This window comes from Sinocyclocheilus grahami, unplaced genomic scaffold (assembly GCF_001515645.1).
Source record: "Sinocyclocheilus grahami isolate Dianchi unplaced genomic scaffold, SAMN03320097.WGS_v1.1 scaffold1471.1, whole genome shotgun sequence".
Classification (NCBI taxonomy): domain Eukaryota; kingdom Metazoa; phylum Chordata; class Actinopteri; order Cypriniformes; family Cyprinidae; genus Sinocyclocheilus; species Sinocyclocheilus grahami.
The window spans coordinates 274367-298771 of record NW_015506650.1 but is presented as its reverse complement, the minus strand read 5'-3'; the positions used below and the strand labels follow the sequence as shown (position 1 = coordinate 298771).

The following is a 24405-nucleotide window of genomic DNA, read 5'->3' as shown; positions in this document are numbered from 1 at the left end:
TCCACCAGATTGTGTTTCCTTTTCAATTTGATGCCTTCCTGTTTGCCTGGAATATTTAATATCCTTGCTAATGACTATCTACCACCGGCCTAACATGCATGCCTCCTCCAAGCATATTTTCAGGTTGAAATTAATTGTATTAATTTATACTGGCGTCTAACTTCAGGCTTATTTGTGAAGATCATTTCCCAGTGGTAATGGGGGAGCTGCTGCTTTATTATGAGTGCTTCTGCTGACCTCTTTGGTCTCCTGTCACTTTATTTTGAGTGACAACAGACTGTCTCTCATACTTTATCGTAATTAACAGTGAATTATTCAGAAGATGATCAATAACCCTGAGTGCAACCCACCATCTGCAGCTAAAGTGTTTAGAGGAACAGACTATTTGGGAATGTGGTAGTGCTCTGATGATGACTGACAATGGTTATGGGTATTTCTGGATATATGATGACATTATTAAAGTGAAGGATTGTGAATAGTAGGTTGATGGTTGATATCAGTTCTCACTATGGCTAGACAGCTGCATAGTTGCATATATGTCAGTCAGGATATACATCGTGTTTCATTTTAGTTTTGGATAGGGGTTACAAATTTTCGTTAAAGGTTTGCATTTATTAATATATAAAACATTTTTTTTACAATACCAGTATCATTTACAATACCATTCACCATGTTTTATTTATTTATTTATTAAGAAATTAATACTTTTATTCAGCAGGAATTCATTAAATTTATCAAAAGGGACAGTAACGACATATCTAATGTAAAGATTTCTATTTCAAGTAAATGTTGTCTTTTTGAGCTATCATTCTTCTATCAAAGAATCCTACACAAATGTATCACGGTTTCCACCAAAAGTAAGATCATAAAAGCCAAATAGCTTTAATATTTTTCACACTTATAAAGGGTCTGTATACATGAAATTATAGCTGTCATTATTTATTTATTTATTTTTGGAAGGTTTGAAAACCCCTTGATTATTCGACCGAAGATACTAGAATATTAGATGGTGTAATTACAACATCTACCAGCAGGGGCCATTCTAACCAGCCAGACCTTGATTGATTGATTAAGATGGATGAAACGATCTTGAGATGAACCCCCTACAGCACCACTCAAGCACTAAAAGTTATTTACTCTATCCTTGATGATCCCTTTATTTTTTATCGCACTGAAAATATATATCTACCGTGTCTGGAACCGACAAACTCAGACAGCAGGTGGGACTGGGAGCATCCATCTCATACAGCTCCGCAGCACAAAGGATCAGTTGTTTACTTTTAATTGAATAAGCAGGTGATAAAGAGCATCTAATATTCGTGCATGGGTAAAGACCAGTCCTGTCAATAATCAAGTCTCTCATCTGAGCGTCTACTGAGGTATGTCTTAAACACTCTTTCAGAGGGAAGAAGAAATGGAAAAGAATAAGAAAAGTTGTCAAAGCACCCTCCTTTATTTTTTAGATCGATGATTTCTCCAGAGTTCTTGGCTTCTAATCCATTAGTCGGCTTCCCGTTTTAAAGAACACCGTCAAAGCTTGTCCATTAAAATGCCTTGCTCTCATTTTAATAGCCAAGTTATTGTCTTATTGACTGCACCTTTTTCTCAATTGTGTGATGTCTGGGCTGAAACTAAGACAAAATGACAATGTTCGTGTCATGTAAATCTCAACTTTCACATTTGTAATTATAGATGAGCTCATTAGTTGCTGGAAAATATTGGGGGGAAAAAACCTCAAGGGACTTTTTTTTTTTCTTCTTCTTACGCAGGCAATTAGCACGGTACCAGATGCTGAAGTCATCTACATCTAAGTGCTTCAGATTAATTGGACCTGAAGAAGAAACATAATGTAATTAAGAACTATAGGTTTATAGGACAGACATAATAATTGCATATATTTACAGATAATTGTTACCAACATGTTTACATCTCAAATGTGCCACCAATGTATTAATTTTCTTAGATTTGCTGTCTTTTCTGTCTCTTGATATGAGTATCAGGAAATGTGTCTTTGAGCAGATCCGATTGTGACAAACTGTGTAACTGCCACATTTTGACAAGTTCAAATCCTTTGTGACTATAAATCTTACAGGTTTAGCTAGCGTGTGACTTGACATTCTCGCACAGTCCTCGAGATTTCAGACAAAGCCGTCTCAGTCCTTCAGATTTGCGATGTTGTGCAGACACAAAAGCTTCTTACAGAATTAATTAAACATGTGCATGCTAATTGCTGCCATCTAATAAAGATTGTTTGCCCTCAGGGCGCAAAATGAGATGCACAGTTCAATTGAAAATCTTTACTTGTCTGACTTCGCCAATTTGAAAAGCTGCATGTTGCAGATTACCGGGTGGTTAAGAGAATCATTTGACCTCCAAAAAACTGACACGCTACGTGACGAGATACTTAATCGATCTAGTCAAAGATGACAAGGATCTTGGCAAAGAGGTGCGACAGAACCCAGCCAATCTGATATACTTGGGATATCAGGACTGACGTCTGTCACTTAGAAGCTGATCACAAAACAAATTTGCTGCATTGTACAGTATGTACTTTAATTGTCTTTGTTTATTTACCTGAAATCTCAGATTTTTTATTTATTATTAAATGTAAGATAAGTTGTAAGTAGATGTATTGACAGCATGTAAAACAAGCTTTTATATATGTACAGCTTTAAAAAATATATTATTTTTTATACTATTTGTAATTTTATTTTTTAATTTGTTTTGTTTTGTTTTACTATTTTACAGATATTTGAGAAGTGAGCCACTTCTCAACATTATACAATTCATAATGGGCAAATAAATGCAAATAATAATAATAATAACAAGAATAATAGTGACAATATTAATTCAAATTAAATATGTTTAGATTTTTAATATAATCTATATGTACAATGTATATAGAAGCTGTTAAAAAATGTTTGTTTTAGATGCTGTCAATATTTAGATGCACTTTACATTAGTGTTTATGCAAACTTAATATATGTGTGAAAAGCAACACTTCACGTACAAATACCTACGATTACTAATGAGATCATATTGTTATTAACTTATACTCAGTCTATATGGATGAAACACACATTTAATGCCACAGAGAGAGAAACAAATAAAATGCACTAGCAAACAAAAGATGATGCATTTCCCCGTGAAATCTCCAGGAGGTCTCTAACTCCAAAGCCCACCTGATGTGTTGTAATTAGACCAAAGAAATAGTCAGTGCATTGTTAAAAATTCGAAGGTCCCGAGAGCAAGTACTGATGGGCTTTATGTACAGACTGTCAGGCCTTCCTTTTGTCCCAGCTGCTCTCATTAGCATGAAAACAACTTCTTCACTAGCCTTGTAGTACTTTCGTGACCTAATTCTAACCCAGGCTTGTACTTCTGTTCTGGCTCAACTCCGCACGAGCCTCCTCGCTGGGACTTGTGGGTAGGGGAGGATGTCACCCTTATCCTCACACATTGTATCCATCATCCTCCATCTGTTGGAGTGGGCCGAGCCAACACCTCAGAGTGCACCTGCTAGTAAAAGCAGCCGAGCCCATTGAAGATTAGTGCCAACCGGTCACGGACCTTTAGGGTTGCTCTTTCCCATGGTGCTCTACTTTCTCAGTTCTCCTTCTGCTGTGCTCTGCTCTTATAGGGCCTTTCAGCCCCTCGTCTTGTGCCTTCTGCTACTATGGCCAATTCATCAATAAACATCAACAAACTTGCTGAACAGTAGACAGTGGTGTATAAAGTACCTGAAAGCCGTACTCAAGTAAAAGTACAGATATCTTACCATAAAAATGACTTTGGTAGAAGTTTAGAATATTACTTGAGTAAAAAAGATATTTATTGTACTTAAGTACGAAAAGTATTTTTAAAATCTTAAACATACTTAAGTATTGAAAGTAAAAGTACAAGTAAATGCAGTTTAACTCTTTCTTCCATTTTGCATTTTTGGGTAAGAAGCACTTCATGGGGAAGTCATGGCCTAATGGTTAGAGAGTCGGACTCATAACCCAAAGGTTGTGGGTTCGAGTCTCGTACCGGCAGGGATTGTAGGGGGGGGGGGGGAATGTACAGCACTCTCTCCCACCTTCAATACCACGACTGAGGTGCCCTTGAGCAAGGCACCGAACCCCCAACTGCTCCCCGGGTGCCGCAGCATAAATGGCTGCCCACTGCTCCGGGTGTGTGTTCACGGTTTGTGTGTGTTCACTGCTGTGTGTGTGCACTTTGGATGGGTAAATGCAGAGCACTAATTCTGAGTATGGGTCACCATACTTGGCCACATGTCACTTCACTTCACTTCACTTCACATCCGGTACTTAGTGTCTTTCATTCCAACATAGGAAAACGTTTCTGGAATCTGCATCTGAAATAGCATTTAGATGTATTTACACAGTTTAATGTAGGCCTATCTCAGAGGGGACATGGATGCATTTAACCTGCAGTTACAGATTAATAAATGAAGAGTTTAGATGCAAAAGCCTCTAAGTGCTGTTTGAATTTTTCTTCTAAAATTAGCATTTTTATCAGGCTCCTATGTGTAGGTTCAATAATTTCACTTTAATGGCAATGAATAGTTTCTATTGAAATAGAAGTATTGAAAGTAAAAGTACAAGTAAATGCAAAATGTAAAAGAAGCAAATAAATATATATAAAACATGTTCATACACAGCTTGAGTAGCATGACTGTTCAGTTTTAACCCTTTCTTCTATTTTGTATCTTTGGGTAAGAATTTTTTGAAAACATTTCTGGAATCTGCATCTGAAATAGCATTTAGACGTATTTACACAGTTTATGTATCTCAGAGGGGACATGGATGCATTTAACTTGCAGTTACAGATGGATAGATCATATTTTGTTTTTAACATAAAACATTGAATACTGATATTTGAAATTATTTAAAACATGAAAAAAAATAGTTGAAATGTGAAATTAAAACTACCAGTATGTGGCAGCAAGTGACTGTTAATCAGTAAATCATTGAGATTCAACCGATTCATTCAAACGGCTGATTCATTCAGAAACAAAGCTTTTGACTGTGTTAATGAGTGAATCACAGAATCATTTATTCAGCCGATTCGTTCAAAAAGTTGATTCATTCAATAAGTAAACACCATTGCTCAAAGACACCAAACAGTGCTGTGATCTTTGTTTGGAACTATTTTCGTTGGCAAAATTGAGCAAAAACAGGCAATATTGTGTCTAAAATGTAAGTCACTTATTGCTAATTTTATTGAACTTGTATAAAATGATTATTAAATTTGTTATGCCGATATCTGCAGGAAAACGGTACTCGTTGTGTGATATAGATTGTTAACTATATTAAATTATATAAATATAAAAAGCATACAGAAGCATTTTACCATCTACAATTTAGAATGCCTTGAATTTTGAGTTTTAATAGACTAATAAATCACATGCATGCACTCTCTGTGTGTGATTTGGTAACATACTCGATAATGTCAGATTGCACATCATTACTGTAACAGGGCTGACGAGACGTGAGACGTGTGGATCCATCTGCAATCTTTTATTAAAGAGACGTGGCAAACAGGCAGGGTCAAACAATGGGAAACCGGTATATGGCGGGCAAAACACAAGAATAGTCCTAGGGCTAGTCGGAAAGGGGTACAGGCTAAACAATACTCAGCAGAGAAAGGTGGTTAGAGTGGGTGTTATATAGTGAGTGAGGTGATTAGAAACAGCTGTGTGCAATGAGTGCAATCTGGGCAGTGTGCAAATCGTGCAAAGAATGATAGGATATGTAGTCCGGGGTGCTATGCAACAGTTTGTGTAGTGCGAGAGTCAATGTAATGGAAAGGGTGACCTCTGGTGGTGAATAAACGGAAGTCCATGGACCGAATTCGTGACAATTACAACAGCACTTACCATATCATCGCACACACCCCAGACTCGACTCGAGTGGAAAATTAAATAATCCGCGGTTGTGTGCGCACTTTGCACATGAGCAAAGGTGTTTTTAGGAGTCTAACTTGAAAACGCCAGACCACTGATTCGTCAAACCTGCTTTCCTGCAGCCCGTGTTCTTCTGACTTCTGACTATTTTGTAGTAAGTAACGAATATGCTTCGGGAAAATGTATCGGAGTAAAAGTAGACATTTTAATTAGGAAATGTAGTGGAGTAAAAGTAAAAGTTGGCTGAAATATAAAAACTCAAGTAAAGTACAGATACTCCCAAAAAATACTTAAGTACTGTAACGAAGTATTATTACTTTGTTACATTACACCACTGACAGTAGATGCTTTGGTGGACACTAGTGTTGCCTCTTTTGTAGTCTAACTGGACTCAAATTAGCAGTGTGACTCTAAATGTTTCCGAACTAAGCTTAATTATGTAATGACTGAGACTGAGTAATTTGGTTATTGTGATACTATTCATCATAGAGTTGATTTGGTTGGATGAGAGGGATATTACATTAAGATTAAATTAATTTTCCACATTATGGTTAGTAATATTTATTGCGACTCAGTAATGACTTCTAGACTGATTAAAAACATTATGCAAAACTTTATGAAACAATTATACAAAATAAGAGAAGTTATGGAATACCATTTGTAACGAATCAGCTCATGGGAAATATGAATAATTAACCATAACTAGTTATAATTAATTATGAATATTTTAGATCCGCTGTAGATATTTAGCTGACCTCTCAGGGTCAACTGTCTTGTCAATTCTAAGAACGTTAATTTCCTGGTTAAGGGAAATAACTTTCTTACTGTACAATTCTACAAACCAGGTGCCTGTTCGGCTTCCTGGGGTGTTACGCATTTCGGGGGGAAGGGTTCATGGGTCGTGTCTCTTCTGAGTTGGATGTGTTGTAGCTATTCTATTTATGTGGATTATTTACCTGTGGATTTATTAGACTGCCTTTTGCCTTCATCATCGTGTTTGTGTATGTTTTACAACACAGCTGTGTGACATGTATTTTGACATAGTAGTCGTAATTTTGAGATAAAAGTCTGGACAAAGTTGCATGGACAAAATCATATCTTGATTTGATAACACTTTATTTTAAGGTGTCCTTGTTACACATGTTACATGTACTTACTATTATAATAACAATTAATTATGCATAATTACATGCAAGTAACCCTAAGCCAAACCCTTATCCTAACCCTAACAATATATAGTAAGTACATGTAGTTAATTAATATTACTCAGTACTTAAATGTATAATTACACTGTAACAAGGACACCTTAAAATAAAGTGTAACCCTTTATTTTTATGCATTAGGGAGCCTATTGTATATTATTTTTGAATATTATATGAAAGATAATGTATTTGTGTCATTATTATATAATGATCATATATATAATAAAAAATATTATAAATACACACACACATACATATATATATATATATATATAAAGGGTATAATAAAAATCACAATATGATTTTGTCTATGCAACTTTATTATGACTATATTATATATTATATGTAATACTCCTCTGTATATAATATCTATATAAAATTGCAATATACTTCAAGGTCACAATTTTAATTGCTTGTTTTTTTGTGTACTATGTAAAGTAAGTATGCCAGCTGGTTCTGCTCCAGTCAGCTTACATTTGTGCTGTAGAAAATGCTTGACAGCTGGACAGGTTATACAATTTTTCTGATACTTTATCCCGTCTCATTACCATCCTGGCAAGATCTGGCAGTATATACTATAACTTCCCACATAATTTACCTCTTGAATCTTGACTACTCTCCCCTGCTCTCTGCAGCAGGGAAGAGAAACTGCAGTGCTCAATGTACACGAGTCATTGTGCATCCACCGCTGCTCTTTCCGCGTTCATCAACACTCTCCAGATTAAGCTGTGGATTATACTCGAAGAGCCCTGACTGCAAGTTCTGCAGGGCCTCAGCGGAAGTTTTCTAAAATGAGTGTGTCACATTCGTGTGAGATTATTTCAGTGCAGATGCATCAAAGAGTTTGCGCCAAGTGTTCATAGACTTTCCATCCCCTTAGCTCAGGTCTTAAAAATGGAAGTCAGTGTAGTTTAAATATTCCTGCAGCAGCTTGGCTTTGCCTCTGCTCTGACATTTTAATCACTGGGAGGGAGTTGGAGCTGTGTGCGTATGTTTGTGCTGGATTTGGCTTGCTTCTCTTAACGGAATAATTCAACCCAAGAAGATTTTTATTTCTATTTTTATTTAGTTATTCACATGCTGTTCCTAACCCATATAAATTAAATTTTTTTATAGAAAAGAAAAAGTGATGAAGAATTTTGAGCAGAACATCTTTAAAGATTCAAAAAGGAGGTCCATTTTATTGTATTCCCAGCTTCTAAAGTGACATGATAGGTTTGTGTGAATTAATAGATTGAAATTTAAGTTATTACTGAAAATGCTTGCATTATACCTGTAAGTGTTGACATCCGCCTTCTTAAGATAAGTAGCACTGTCAAATTCATGAATGAATCATTCTTTTGAGTTTTGATCTTTTTAATGAATCAGTTACTCTGGTTCACAAAACTAGCCTGAATTGGCTTCTCAGAATTAACTGTATTATTGTCTCGCCTTTGCACCGGTGCACACATCATCAGACAAGAGATGTTGTTTCAAGGAGGGGAAGTTCGCCCAAAAATGTAAATTCTGTCCTCATATACTCACTGTTATGTTGTTCCAAACCCTTAAGACTCAAAGATTCAAAACACAAATTAAGATATTTTTAATGAATCCTGAGAGGTTTCTGTCACTCCATTGAAAGTCTAGATAACCAAAGCATAAATGCACTGTAAAATGAATTCATATATGAATCGAGTGGTTTAATCCAAGTCTTCCGAAGAGATACGATTGCTTTATATGAACAGATTTCAGTGGTGGGACAGAAACCTCTCAGGTTTGGAATGACATGAGGGTGAGTAAATGACAGAATTGTCAGAATTGTACATTTTGTTTTGACTTTAACTGCTCACTGGAGGGAAAGTTTATCAGTGAATAATGACTTCAGTTTAGGTCCGTTCTTTGCACAAAACTATTGAATGACTTGGAATCTAGAGCACAGGTCATAGATTCAGGCTTTGTGATTTTTATGGTTTTTGTGTCCATTTTGAAGCTTGAAAGTCACAATCCCTATTCATTGTAAGTGCAAGGAAAACAGATTCTTCAAAATTTCACCTTTTGTGTCAAACATGTTTGGACTGAGATGAGTAAATGATGATTTGTGTGAATTATCCCATTAAATAGATTGTAGTGGTGGTGGTAAAAAAATACTAAATAAAAATAAAAGCTCTATTATGTGTTTGAGGTGACACGTGACACGTCGCTTTAAGGAAGTGACTTCAAAGAGTTCTGTTCCATTTGCAGGCTGCTTGGCACCCGCTGTTAATGCAATGGATTGGAGGGATGACCTTGTTGGGGAACGTGGCAGAGTACAGGCTTCTTGGTGTGCAGACAAAAAAAATGGTAGCATTGCCACACCATCAATAACAATTACAAAGCTGAGGGGCTGTCAGCTCCTGCAAGATATAATAACACAAAAGATGACATGCCTTGAGCATCAATGATACCCCTTTTTTTCAGCATGGGGGAATATGAGTTCATGAGGTTACATTAGCAATACTTCCTCTCAGTATTATCAATGTTGAAAAAAGTATTTGCTGCTTAATTTTTTAGTGAAAACCATGATAAACTGATATTTGAGCAGCAAATCGGCATAGAATGTTTTCTGAAGGATTATGGGACATTGAAATCTGGAGTAATGGCTGCTGAAAATTCAGCTTTGCTTTTCAACTTTCTTCTGTGGAACACATAAAAAATATATTTTGAAAAATGTCTCTGTGTTTGTGTGTACACTAAAAGTCAATGAGGTCCAAACAGTTAAAGCATTCTTTGATATCTTCTTTTATGTTCCATGGAAGATGGAACGTCACACTGCTTCAAAAAGGCATAAGGGTATGTAAATGAATCTCAAACATACCCCTAAGGTGCATTCAAAACACTGCAAAGTACCTGTTATTTGCACATTATTGTTCCTTGGCTGTTTGCCATAATGGCCAATCTGAATAATATGAGGTTATTATCTGATTAACATTTCCTATCTGATCCACATTACCTAATAATGACATCAAAGTAATGTGATAGCAGTGATTTGCAGTTAATAATTGAACAGCACCTGACTCTGGTTGTCATAGCGGCAGGGTGTGTGCAGGTTTGCTTTATTTAGTTTGGTTTAGAACAGTCAGAGCGGTGCTGTGAGGCCCCATGCAGAGCTGCGCCACAAGGCTGCATATGCTGTGAGTCTGTGTCAGGTTAACATCTGTCCTAACTCTCGGGAAGACTGTGATGTGAATCCCAGTCAGTCATAATCTGAATGTGGTTGGTGTGGGTAAGTAGGTGTATGTATGTGTGTCTTTGTCTGTCATTAGTGTGGTGTTATACCGTATGTTTTTCTAAACCCACAGAGAGGCTTTGTCAGCCATTGTGGTGGCTTGTTCCTTGGCTGTTTGCCATAATGGCCAATCTGAATAATATGAGGTTATTATCTGATTAACATTTCCTATCTGATCCACATTACCTAATAATGACATCAAAGTAATGTGATAGCAGTGATTTGCAGTTAATAATTGAACAGCACCTGTGTGCAGTGTGTGCAGGTTTGCTTTATTTAGTTTGGTTTAGAACAGTCAGAGCGGTGCTGTGAGGCCCCATGCAGAGCTGCGCCACAAGGCTGCATATGCTGTGAGTCTGTGTCAGGTTAACATCTGTCCTAACTCTCGGGAAGACTGTGATGTGAATCCCAGTCAGTCATAATCTGAATGTGGTTGGTGTGGGTAAGTAGGTGTATGTATGTGTGTCTTTGTCTGTCATTAGTGTGGTGTTATACCGTATGTTTTTCTAAACCCACAGAGAGGCTTTGTCAGCCATTGTGGTGGCAGCATGTTATTGTTCCTCGACAGAATCCATTCAAGGATTTTGTGCACATGCAGACTAGGTCTCTGCGGTATACCAGTACGAAAAATTGACTGCAGTACAAAATTTTTTTTTTTTTTTTCTAAAGCACATTCACTGAAGTTGACATAATTGTGTAATTTTTTAAAACATCACATTTAGATTTTTAACAAAAGTAGATGAATTTGAACTCATTGCATGGTGGTATTTTTATCAAAGCTCAAAGCACACTTTTATACATTTTTTAGAAGACTGGCAAACAGCAAAAACATCTTTGTTAATTTTTTTTATTATTGCAGAATTGCTTTGCGTTCATCATTTGCATTCAATGTGTATTTTCTGTTTTGATACAGTTCGAGGGAAAAAATACTTTTATTAAATACTTTTATTAAAACCAAATTGAATGCATGCTAAATATTTACTACACACATATGACATTGGTTACAATTTATTCACATTAAATTGCAGAATCTATTGACACCTCTGGTTTAATTTGTTGTTTTATCTTAATCTAAATAAAGATACTTAAGCATAAAATCAAGATCTAAACTGAAATAATATATTTTTCCCTCTCAATCATGTTTTTATTAAAGAACATACTGTTCTTAAAATGCCAAGAATGACTAAATGAATTGTTTCATTAATTTAATGTCAACACTCCCTGTTTCTGTTAATAAAAAAGTTTGAAAACAAGCAGCTTTGTCATAATTACAGAAGAAATATGAAAACAAATATTGTAGACTTATATGTTGTAGGGGAAGTGGGGGGCTTCAAATATTGTGTTGGACAACAGGGGTCTTCGAGTCAAAAAGGTTGAGAACCACTGGTAGGATCTCTCTCACCTTTTCTTTTTCTCTGTTAGCTTTTGCTGTTGCTGGCTCTGATGCATTTACAGTTATTCTACAGGGACTTATTGTGATACAGGCTGCTGTCTCACCTCCATCATGATATGATGCTTCTATACTATACGTTTCTCCCGGCTCCTATTTTCATGCTGTAGACTTCAGCATAGACATTTCAGTACACCGTGCTGGAATGATTAGCAGACATTGCCAGGCTACTGATACGTGCAGATGCGGGTTCAGACAGGATTAATTAAAACAGAGTAGCTGCCATACAGAAAGCTGCAAGTGTGCACTTACCACAGCCAGGTCTGAACAATGTGAGTCTGCAAGCCTTGTGCTATCCGATGTGTTTCTACTTCTCTGATATATTCAAATTCAAATCTCTGGTTGTAGCACTCAGGCTCAGATGTCCCCGGCTCTCCACTCACTGCAGAAGGCTTGCCAGCATCCACTTTAGTGGTGGGCATGCACGACAATGGGATTGCAGTGGCTGTGGCAGAGGCATTGCTTTGATTGATGGCCCAGCTGAGGGAATGACCTTGAGAGTGGCGGAGTATGTGTAGAGGGATGCATTCATAGCCTTTGTAAAGAAGATCCCAGCCACTTCCCCCATATGGTTGTGTTTGTGTCCACGTGTAGATGAAAGGCACATCCGTCAGCACCACTCCATACCAAGACCAGCGACGTGATTTCTTTTGATACTAGGTGCTTTCTGTCTGACTTTCCTTTCACTTAAAAGAAGGTCAGGACTGTCTAATTAAATGAATGAATAGAAATGTATTCTGATTAATCGTAATCACTATTAATAATCATTTATTAATATTTGTTACTATAATATATGTATCTTCAAAGTCATTAAATAATGCAGGTTTTTTTTTAGTTGGAGGTCGGGACAGTGGACCACAAGAGGGTGCTTGACTTTCTGAAAAGTATTTTTTAGGCCTGTTAAAGTGTTAAATCAAGGCATTTATTAAATATTGCATGTAATTCCATTTACCAAATTTCATATTATTGTTTGATTCAACTTTCTAAAGATTGGTTGGAAATCATGCAATTAATTGTGATTATTTTATTCTATTGATAGCACTCTTTTTAACTAAGAAATAAGCAACAAATCTGTTCAAAAGTTTTGGGGCAGTTTTTTTTTTCTTTTTTTGAAAGAAATTAATACATTTTATACAGCAAGGATATGTTAGGTTGATCAAAAGCGACAGTAAATACTTTTACATTGTTACAAAAAATTATATTTCAAATAAATACTGCTTGTTTCAACTTGCTATTCATCATATAATACTTAGAAATATATTAAACAGAACAACTTTGTTTTCCAAAACTGATATTTATAATAATAATAATAATAATAACAAATGTTTCTCAAGCAGCAAATCAGCATATTAGAATAATTTTTGAACGATCATGTGACACTGAAGACTGGAATAATGGCTACGGTAAATTCAGCTTTACCATCACTGTAATGAATTACATTTTAAAATATATTGAAATACAAAACAATTATTTAAAATATTAATAATATTTCACAATATCACTGTTTTTACTGTACTTTTGATCAAATAAATGCAGTCTTGGTGAGCATAAGAGACAACAACTTTCAACCATAAAACCAATGGCTGACTCCCCAAAAAAAATCGTACTTGTCTGTTTGTTTGAAATATGAGTTGTCAACATAATGCAAAGTATTTTAGTTCGATAATATTTTTCTTTAGGTATAATATTTTTTTACTGCGTAGTATTTTGCAATATAGTTTTATGGTGCAATATTTGTACAGAAACAATATGAAAACAAATGGTTTATGTTTAGAAACAATATGTTGTCTTTATCATGATCATCTTATGTTGGGGTCCTTGGCATCAAAAGTTTAAAATCCTTTGACTTGGAGTGCATTTAATCTGAGTATGTCCTCAGAAGGATGATTTGTCAGATACAGCTCTCCTCTTAGGAGTTTTTCGGCAAATTCATCGGCCAAACACACGAACACTAAACATCCTCTTAGTGCACTTGAGGACTAACACAAAAGCACATGTTCACAATCACACCATTTGTATGGATCGTTTAACACACACGGTGAAAGAGAGTAGACGCATTCTCAACACACACATGCAGAGCTGCTCCTGCAGGGTTATCAAAGCACGGGTATCTTGTGGGACAGCTTACACCCGTCTCCTCCGGTTCCATCTGACTGGCCGCTGACTGACACCGCCTTGTTCCCCAGCAGATTTGACATGCAGCTCCAGCATGTGCACGAGGCAGAGGAACTAGATCAAAGAAAGGAAGAAGTGCAAAAATCCTCCTTTCCTCTTTAATGTCCTCTGGCATTACGATTTTTTTTTTCTGGAGCATGAAAGTTTAGAATACACATGAATGTAGGACACGTCTGTATGTATCATTTATAATATCAGGAGACATGCACAGTGGTTGTTATATATGTATTTTTGCCCCACTGTATATATATAACAACCACTGTGCATGTCACCTGATATTATAAATGATTTTATACATATATATGTGTATATGTATATATAGGTATATGTGTATATGTATATGTATATTCATTTTAACTTTAACGTCAATCTTAATTTTATAAATAAATCTAATTATAATTAGTCATTTATTTAGAAGCAAACTATAAATAAATAAATAAATCTTTAAATAATATTAAGCCTTCCGTTAATGTTTAATAAGTGTTTTATAAATAGCAGATGCACCGGAGGTTATATTGTTCTCACTCTCTTAAAGGTGCCATAGAATGCATTGATACAATATTTAAAATTGTTCTCTGATATCTACATAGAAGGTATGTGGCTTAGGTAAGGGCAAAACATCCATTTACAACCCTAGGATTTGTCCCTAGAATGAAATGGTCTGATTTTAACTTATTTGGAAGGGTCATGAATAATAATGTTGAGCTCTGCTCTGATTGGCTGTTTCACAGTGCAACTCAATGTTGAGCTCTGCTCTGATTGGCTGTTTCACAGTGTGGCTTATTTCAGTAGCTCACACAGCAGGAATGAAACACAGGGAAAATATATATTTCAATACTGTCCCTCGCAGTTATATCGTTGGGTAATTATACTGTATATAAAATGCGGGCATTAGGGAGCCGCTATTAATATGTGGAGCATTGAAACTGCTTTCGAATGCACGATCATTTTACTTTCACTTTGGAGATTTGCGATCGCACGTGCTCTATGTAAACTGCAGCAGCAGTACTTACCACACATTTTACAAGATCAGATGCTTGTCAGTGGTGCTCAGGATCTGTAAATCATTTGCCATAATCCTCAGTCATCCCTTCTTACTCTGTTTATGTGTTAAAGGGTTAGTATTTAGTATTTTTCTTACAAAATTGCATCGATTCGCTACAGGAGGCATTTGTTCACCCCCTGGAGCGGTGTGAGACACTTTTTTTATGGATGGGCGCTTTTTATTTTACTTCTTTTGGACTGAAGCACTGCAACACCCGCTGACTGCAATGATAGAGCTTGGAATATCCAGGACAATTTTTAATATAACTCCGACTGGATTCGTCTGAAAGAAGAAAGTCATATACACCTAGGATGCCCCGGGGGTGAGTAAAACACAGCCTAATTAAAATTTTTGTGAACTAACCCTTTAAGTGAAATCTTATGTACTGTAATGTAACAGGCTACCGTTCGCAAGCAGCTAACCATATCCCTTTAGTGGCTCGCGTTATTTGTTTTACATGCCTTTCTGAATACATACACCAACCCATCCCCTGCACAGCCTGGAACATAACATTTATTTCCATGATCTGCCATTTTCGCTATTATCCTCGCTTGTTTCTTCACAATACCTGCAGATCTTCTGATGATTCGGCTGTGCAGGTTCGACTGGTGGCTGGCATAGAACATGGGCGGGTATTTGCAAATGTTGGGGGCGTAACTATTAGTGATCTGGACTATAACGTCACAGTTGGTGTTATGTTCTGATTCGCCTATTTTTCAGTGGTCTTTTGCATGCACGAGATTTACATAAGAAGGAGGAAACAATGGTGTTTGAGGCTAATGGTATGTCATTTCCATGTACAGAACTGTTATTATTCAACTATGCCAAGGTAAATACAGTTTTCCATTCTATGGCACCTTTAAACTGAAATGTCAATATGTGTTCGCATTCAATAGATATGCTAAGAATCTGCATTGTGTTTCACTGTCTTTGAGTTCCAGCCTCCAACTTCCTCCAACTGCTCCCCCGGTTGCCCACAGTGCGTAAACCTTTTTTACGACTGTGCCTCCCCACACTTTCTCCTTAATATATCTTCTTGTTTTATGACATGGAGAATGTATTATACATGCAACAAAATGAGAGAGTCAGTCATGCATTTAGTCCATGTCCTCCTCAGGAGAACAAGTACTATCTCTGTGTTTCAGGCAGGGGCTGTTGGGAGACTTTCCATTCTCTCCTGCTATCTGAGCACCACAGCATGGCCTGTCCCTATGTTGTTCTCTTGTACCTAGTCTCATGCTGGCTGCCATTTTCCTCTTACATCATATAGGTCCCTGGACCTTGTGACATAATCACAGGGAATCTGTAACCTCTTTAGCACATAAAAGGATCTTAAGATGGCAGGAACAAATTACATTGATGGTTTCTCAGTTATACTGATTAAAGCAACTGAGATTTGCCATAAACCATCAAAGAGGAGGCAGCGCTGCCAAAAAAAAAAACGGGAAAAAAAACGTCCTGGCAATAAATAGGTATTTGAACCTTCTCCAGGGGGTTCCTTTGGAGAAATTGTTTGATCAGGACTGAGAGTCCATGTCCAGCAGGAGACAAAGAAATCCATCCCTTCTAGCCATGCAGTCATAATTGTGATAATGAAAAGAGAATATCTCCATTATACCTCTTCCAGAATTGAACGGCGAGGCCAACACACTCAATGCTGCTTGCTGGCAGATGGAAATGGGTTTAAGGATTTTATTATTCCTGAGGGATTATAAGTGGATCGGTGCCTTGCTTCTCCGCACTGAAAGGAGAATAACTTATAAGCAAGAGAGCGTTGAGGCGAGGTTGCAACACATTGTAATAAAGTCACCCCTTTGGCACCAGTCTTGGGCTGTATTAAAACCAAACTGGAATGGTAATGCATTGGGCAGCAGCGGGACCTCTTAGGTCATATGCCTCTGGAAGACTTTACGTTTTTTTCTGTTCGTCTTAAACTGCCGGATGACAGACTCTTCCACTGGAGGGATGAGATGTTTGTTTTTCTCACACGGCGTCTGTTAATGAAAAATCTATAAAAATCTGTTCTCAAAAGATTTTTTGCTTTCAAAATCACTAAGGTTTTCTATGTTGAATCCTCAAAGTGTTTAAGCAGTTCAAGCAAACTTGCAAGAAAAAAATAAATGCCAGAGGGACTGCGCACATGAATAACGCTGCCACAAATAATACATCCTTGCACTATATAGCTTTGGCAGGATTTCTTGAAATTTGCAAGCCCTGTTTAATTTTACATGACTACACGCTTGCTGTTAGAGATGCCCCAAAATATGTCATTGCTAACATTTTCTATGTTTTGCATCTTCGGAAGTTTCTTAATAAAACAGAAGAGAAGGAACTGATACTGGCACTGCGGTGTCTTTGTGAGATCACTAGAAAAGATGAAAGAATAGTGTTCCTGGCACTTTCTCATTATAGCCCTTTTGAGTGCTTCTTAGCCATTCAGAACTGGAGAACTTGCCGTTCTTTCTATAAATATGGATTTGTACAGATTTCTTGAATGATACATTCATTTCAATATGTGACCTGGTTTTATCCGAATCACTCGGAGAGCTGCACAGGAAAACCAGATGGCTCTGTGTTGCTTCCTTAGAGGCGATTTCTAAGTGAACCTGACACTGAATCTGACGGTAACGGTGGCGGTTTGAAGGGCAGTGGTGATCTTTTACTGAAACTCTTTAAGAGGACTGAGGAGAGGATAGTGATGGGCCAGTGAAGGGCATTAACAAGCTTAGATGTTATCCCCATCACTCTGTACCTCACACTGCTCCTAAGAGGAGATCTCCATACTCTCCCTGGGGCGTGTCTGTGTCTCACTGACTTATCAGCAAGATTACTGGAAGATTTGTAACCTTTGCTAAATCATACTGGAATTCAGTCGGATGGCTTAGGCATAATGCAAATATGAAGAAGGGGAGACAGTTTGCACTGCTATTTTAATAAAGAAGTATTTTTTTTAAATGTGATTATGGACCAAAAAAGTAGTAACTGTGATACATTTGTGCCGCTGGGGACGGTGCAGTTGTGTCCTGGACAGAGGTATTTTGTTGTGTGGTGGCTGTGGCCATCATGCGTTCTTGTTTGCCACTTGATCTCCTGCCATTTTTCCCTGTCATGGCTGTTTGTTTCATCGCTCCAGCAGACAGTACTTGTTTGGACTTTTTACTTTTCCACTCATGCTTATGGGAAGCCAAACAACCCAAATGGGGGACGAAACGGCGCGATATTCAAGTGACTCGACAGCGCAGAGAGGACGTGTTTACTAGCGCCACCGAGCTGACAACGCAGCGCGGATCAGTTACAAAAGCGCAGCGCGAACATTACTCTTCTTCTTCTTCATGTTTTAAGGCAGGTGGAATCCAACGTTAAGGTGCATTACCGCTACTGTTTACATGTAGTAGAAAGGTTAGCAAAATAAATGTAATAACTTAATACATATCTTCATTATGTTATGTGCAGGAAAAAAAATTCGGAGAGTAATGTTCGCACAGTAGGTGGCGGTAATGCACCTTAACGTTGGATTCCACCTGCCTTAAAACATGAAGATGAAGAAGAAGAAGAGTAATGTTCGCGCTGCGCTTTTGTAACTGATCCGCGCCACGCTGTCAGTTCGGTGGCGCTAGTAAACACATCCTCTCTGCGCTGTCGAGTCGGTCGCGCCGCTCGGTCCATTGAGCCGCGCCTATGACAGGTCAGCGCACACTTGAATACCGCGCCGTTTCGTCCCACATTTGGGTTGTTTCGCTTCCCATACATACTCATTCTGTTTGGACTGGTGGATCGTTGATCCATACCAGCACTCTGGACTCTGGCTCCTTCATCCTTATGTTGTCTTGGGTATATTGTTTAATTTATATTTTGTTAAGATGTTAAAGTATTATTGGCATGTTTTGTAAAGCTCAGTCACTATTAAAAAATATATATATAATAATAATAATAATAATAATGTTCCTAGATGGTTGCTAAGGTATCCTGGGTGGTAGCTCGTAAAAATAAGGGTCGTTTTTGCTTTGGTCTAAACAAAGAGCAGCAGGTGTCTGTCAGCAGGTGATGCTTTTCGCTAGGAATATAGCCGTTTACCCCGTAACCACAGTAAACAAAGCAGTGCAGCATCTGACTTTGAAACTTGCAGCGCTCATATTTAATCTATTAAATAGCCTTTTGAAGTGTAAGCTATATCTCAATTTACATGTATGTTTAGTTTTTTTCACTGGAGCACCACCTGAGTCTTCTCCCATTTCTACCAGTGATCATGGTTTCCTTCCCCGCGGTACTACCTGTACATATCAATAGCATCACTGGGCTGTAGATTGCCAAGTTGAGGGGATAAATGGGTTGAAATTTGTATGTGTCGATCGTGTGAGAATCCCGGGGAAAACTGGAGGGTTGACAGTTATGAGCTCGGGTGTTGCTACGCGGTTGCTAAGTTGTTCAGGGTGGTTGCTATGGTGTTGTTAGGCAGTTGCTAGGATATCCTGGATGGTTGCTAGGCAGTTGCTATGGTAACCTGGGTGGTTGCTAGGGTGTTGCCAGGCGGTTGCTTGAGTGTTCTGGGTGGTTGCTAGGGCGTTGCTAGGGTTTTCTTGGAAGTTGTTAGGTGGTTGCTAAGGTATTCTGGGTGATTGTTAGATCATTGCTAGGCGGTTGTTAGGGTGTTCTGGGCGGTTGCTAGGGCGTTGCTAGGGTGTTCTGGGTGATAGCTAGTCGGTTGTTAGAGTGTTCTGGGTGGTTACTCTTGTGTTGCTTGCTAGGCAGTTGATAGTTGTCACAGATCGTTACTGTGGAGTTTTATAGAGTTCTTAGCATGTTCTTAGCCTAATTTATGAGCTATAAAACGCTAGGGTGCTCTATATGGTTGCCAGGTTGTGGCTTGATAGCTTCACAATGATTCTGAGAGACTGATTGGTTGCCTGAGTAAAATGAGCCCACCCCCATGCCTCTATGACACTGTGATTGCAAAGATATCCTTCTGGGCCTTTTATAATGGCAGTCTATGGGATCAGTTGCTAGGGTGCTGTAAATGGTTGCTAGGGCGTGGCTAAACAGTTTCCATGGTGATATGTAAGGACTACTTGCCAGTCTGAGTCAAAAGAGGCCACCCACTTGTCTCTAGATATGCCTCTCCCCTTTTTCAATGGATGTCTATGGGGTGGTTGCTAGGGTGCTGTGACTGGTTGCTAGGGCTATGAAGTTGACATGTCATGATTTATTGTTTGCTTACTAAGCCGAGTGAAATGAGCCTGCCCCCAAGTCTCTACGACATTCTGGTGTGGAGATGTGGCGATATGACGTCACAAAATCCCCCCCCCCCCACACACACCTCGGGCGAACATCATACACCCGATCGCTTAGAAAAGATAAAGCACACCTCTCCTCAATAAGCCGCACAATTTGACACCTCATTCATGGGTCTATGACAAAAGGTGCGGGAGGAGTAGCGTGCAGAATGTTTGTGTGGAAAAATAAGTAGTATGCAAGAGAACAATAGTGATGCTTTGCCTTTGGCAAGCACCACTAATAATTATGAGTTAATAAATAATATTATATAAGTTCATGATTTGTAAAGCATTAACTATTTGTACCAAATGTGACGTCATAGTACTGTATGTGAAGGTTTTTTTTTTTCTTTTTTCTCTCTCGAATTGCAAGACACGACTGATCACGTGATCCCAATATGGCATCCGCATTAGGAAATGAGGATGCACTGGAATGCTTCTTGAAAATATTGTGTACAGCCTTCTCATATCTTGTGACCAGTACAGAGACACTCATTTAAAATGACAAAGCATGGCATGAACAGTTGGCTGGTTTTTGTTGTCTTTTCTGCTGATGTACCGGATCTCTCATTTTCGTTTAACTGAAATTCCCGTTGGCCTCAATGACAAACACGAGTGATCCATCACCACTCTAAATGGCAAAATTGACAGCCCTCAAGGGCTTTGAATGCCTGTTCTGCTGACACAAGATTATCACATTTATCCTTTTTATTTAATCCTTCCAATGTGACGCTTTTTTACATCTAACATGGTGTTGGCGGTTGGTGCTTGTTCCCGACATTTTCATTTCCTACATGTGAATGGGGCATCAGCAGGTTATAATCAACATGATTTGCATGCAGAGAGATGTTCTAATACTTTTGTGCTTCTTAATGTGCAATTTACACTCCAACAATCACCCTTAAGATCTTTAAATTATCCCGCCATAACATCCTGAGATCAGGGGCCACTGTCTTAACAAGGGAGAGGCATGTTCGGTTGGTGTCCATCATTTAATTCAACCCGTTTCACTCGCTCTGAGATAGAGGTAATTAGGGATATGTAATAAGGGGAGTTGCCAAGTGAATAAGTAAGGACATGGATATGACTATGTTCTGCTGCATATCTTTTTCCAGGAGTCCAGTGCATCGAAATCATAATGTTGCTCATTATTAGAGAAAACTGGAGATCTAATGTGTTCATTTAAAGATGTATTGGCGTTTTATTTTATTTATGTCGGTCATTAAGAAACCCTAGCCACACTATGGATTATATTTTACAAGTTTGAAACTCCAGAGATCATTGCGAGCGATACTGTTAGCCAGAAATCCATAACTTGCTGAGCATTTGTGATTACTTAATAAATAATTACAAAAGTACGAAAACAAAACCAAAGCCTCTGGGAAAACAGTTATGTGGCATATTCTGGCATAACATATTGTACAATGGAACAGTCTTTTGTAAAATATTATTATGAGTATTTGTTCAAGTAAACACGATTAGAAAGTGGTTGTTGTGACTAAAGGATGAAATCTCAACATAGATCTTGGGCAAATGTTTTTTATGCCTTTGTATTTTTATGTTGCAGTTGCGTCCGAGCCTTTTTTATAAGTCTATACATTTTGTTTTCTTTTATGTGGTTAATGTTCTTGCTGTATTGTTTGATGTAATGGAGTAATTAATCTTGCTCGATAAATCCTCTATGTTTTACTTTTCTTGGCATAATCAATAGTAATTCATAAAATCAGCAGGAAAAATGGCATTATATTCGCTGTGGTCAGTACACTCTGGTTTCCATTGCAATGCTTGTTGGGTCTTCAGAAATAAACACACAATAAGAAGTCCAGTTTAAGGTCTATAAACAACAGCATGAAAACTTAAATAGGCCTCTGTTGTTAGAATTTGTCTAAATTGTCTAAATCTTCTAAAAGCCAGCAGTGAATTCATGGCCTCCCACTAGCAAGGTGTCTGATGCCAAGCTGTGTGTAACAGTACAATCAATGTACCTCTCTCTTTATTTCCCAAACTAGTCCCTGAGCCACATTAATTTCTAAGTGCTACCGTTCTGCCCTTGGTTTGGATCCAACCAGAACATAAAGCATGAATTGCTGATTAAATAACAAATAATTCAGATAAAATGTTGTGCTTTTGCTCTTGTAGCCCTTGGCTTGTCAGTGTGGCATGGTAATAGTGCCAAGAATAATTTTGTTTACTATGAATTACAAGGAAAAACTTGTTTACATTCTTGTAAACACTGACTCAACACTGAGAAATCTCCCTATGCTGAAATACATGTATGATTGAATAAAATCAAATAAAATACTTACACTACTGCTCAAAGGTTTGACTTCAGTAAGATTTTTTTATTATTTTTTCTTTTTCTAGAAATAAATTAATACATTTATTCAGCAAAGATGCATTAAATTGATCAAAGTACAGATCACAGGAAAGACAGTTATAATTTTACAAATTTCAAATAAATGCTGTTCTTTTGAACTTTCTAATTATCATGGTTTCCAAAAAAATGTAAAATACATATTAAGCAGCACAGTAGTTTTCAACTGTGATAATGATCAATGTTTCTAGAGCAGCAAATCAGAATATTAGAATGATTTCTGAAGGATCATGTGACACTGAAGACTGGAGTAATGGATACTGAAAATTCAGTTTTGCCATCACAAGAATGAATTAAATTTTAAATATATTCAAATAGTAAAACAGCTATTTTAAATCATTAAAAAATAAACAAAATAAAATTACAATATTACTGTTTTTACTGTATTTTATCAAATAAATGCAGCCTTGGTGGGTATATTAGAAAATATAATTTTTTGTCTGTATATACAACATAATTTTCTTTCTGATGCATACAGTGCTAAAAGTGATATTTTTCTCTTTTAGAATTGCAGAGCAGTTCTTGTGGGAACCCTGGAGTCCCGCCTAAAGGCATCCTGTATGGGACGCGCTTTAATGTAGGCGACAAGATCCGCTACAGCTGTGTAACTGGCTACGTGCTGGACGGCCATCCTCAGCTCACCTGTGTGACCAATGCAGGCAATGCTGCCGTATGGGACTTCCCAGTGCCCATCTGCAGAGGTAAGCAAGCAGCCAAATTTCTCTACATGTGACATGCATGACTGCAAGCGTGTGTATTTCTCCGCATGAGTCTTTGATGTTTTTCTGTGTTCTTTTGTCCTTATGGATGCTTGTGCATATAGGCATATAAGTAGCCTCTTGAACATTAGAACCACATCACATCACGCTCTTGTCAGCTCTTACATTTCCATGTTTATTTTCTATCCTTGTATTTCAATCTTCCCTTCTTTCCTTTCAAGCACCGTAAGGGTCCTTTTGCATTTATTTGACTCTTTCAATCAGTTTTTGATTCTCTTTAATAATTCAATTCACTTTACTTGGCCACATTGTTGTTTTTCTCCTAAAAAGATGAGTCAGGGCTCTGTGTGTTTGTTGTGAATATATCAAGATTTATTGTCCTGTGTTCAGACCAATTATAATGTGCATTAGCCATGACCATTCTCAAATAAGAATCTCTCCATAGACAGCCTGTGCCAGTTTCTGCTCCAGCGTGTTTAATAGAAAGGGGGAAACGACAGTGTCTGGATCATGCTTGCTTTGGTTGGACACAAATTGCAAAGCCAACTGTGCTTGAATAGAAAATAGCCTGAGGTAATAAAATGTGGCGCCTCAAACTGGCCCAGACTGCTGTGGGGTATAGAGGAGCAGACCACTTTGTTTGCTGCACTTGTCATCTGGCAATTTGTCATCTTGAATATTTTGTTGATTAACTGCAGAATTGCATACGGTACCATAGCATAGATGTGATTTTCATTCCACATTAAATTACTTAAGTATGTTTTGTAATGCATGTTGGATTTTGTGTCTGAATTAGTGCATTTAGTCATTGAATATTCATTAAAAAACATCACAGAACATTCTTCATTTTCTACTCATAAGTTACCTTGACAAAAAGTGAATCTTGGTGTTATATGGTATCTGCCCTTTTCCCCTTTTATGAGCAGAGTAGATGGGAGATTTTTACATAAAAGCAGCTCTGAAATTATTTTTTCCCGGCAATTTACAGTTACCATTAATTTTAGATTAAGGGGGGAAA

General features: G+C 37.6%; 1 protein-coding gene across 1 annotated transcript in view; it reads left to right on the top strand.

The window, feature by feature from the left end:
- Positions 1-24405, top strand: part of LOC107570536 (CUB and sushi domain-containing protein 3-like) — a gene marked incomplete at both ends in the record, with an annotated part of 308112 nt that overhangs the window by 13200 nt on the left and 270507 nt on the right. The window contains 1 exon segment of the mRNA XM_016256763.1: positions 23175-23369. Within this exon segment, the coding sequence (XP_016112249.1) occupies positions 23175-23369 (195 nt within the window).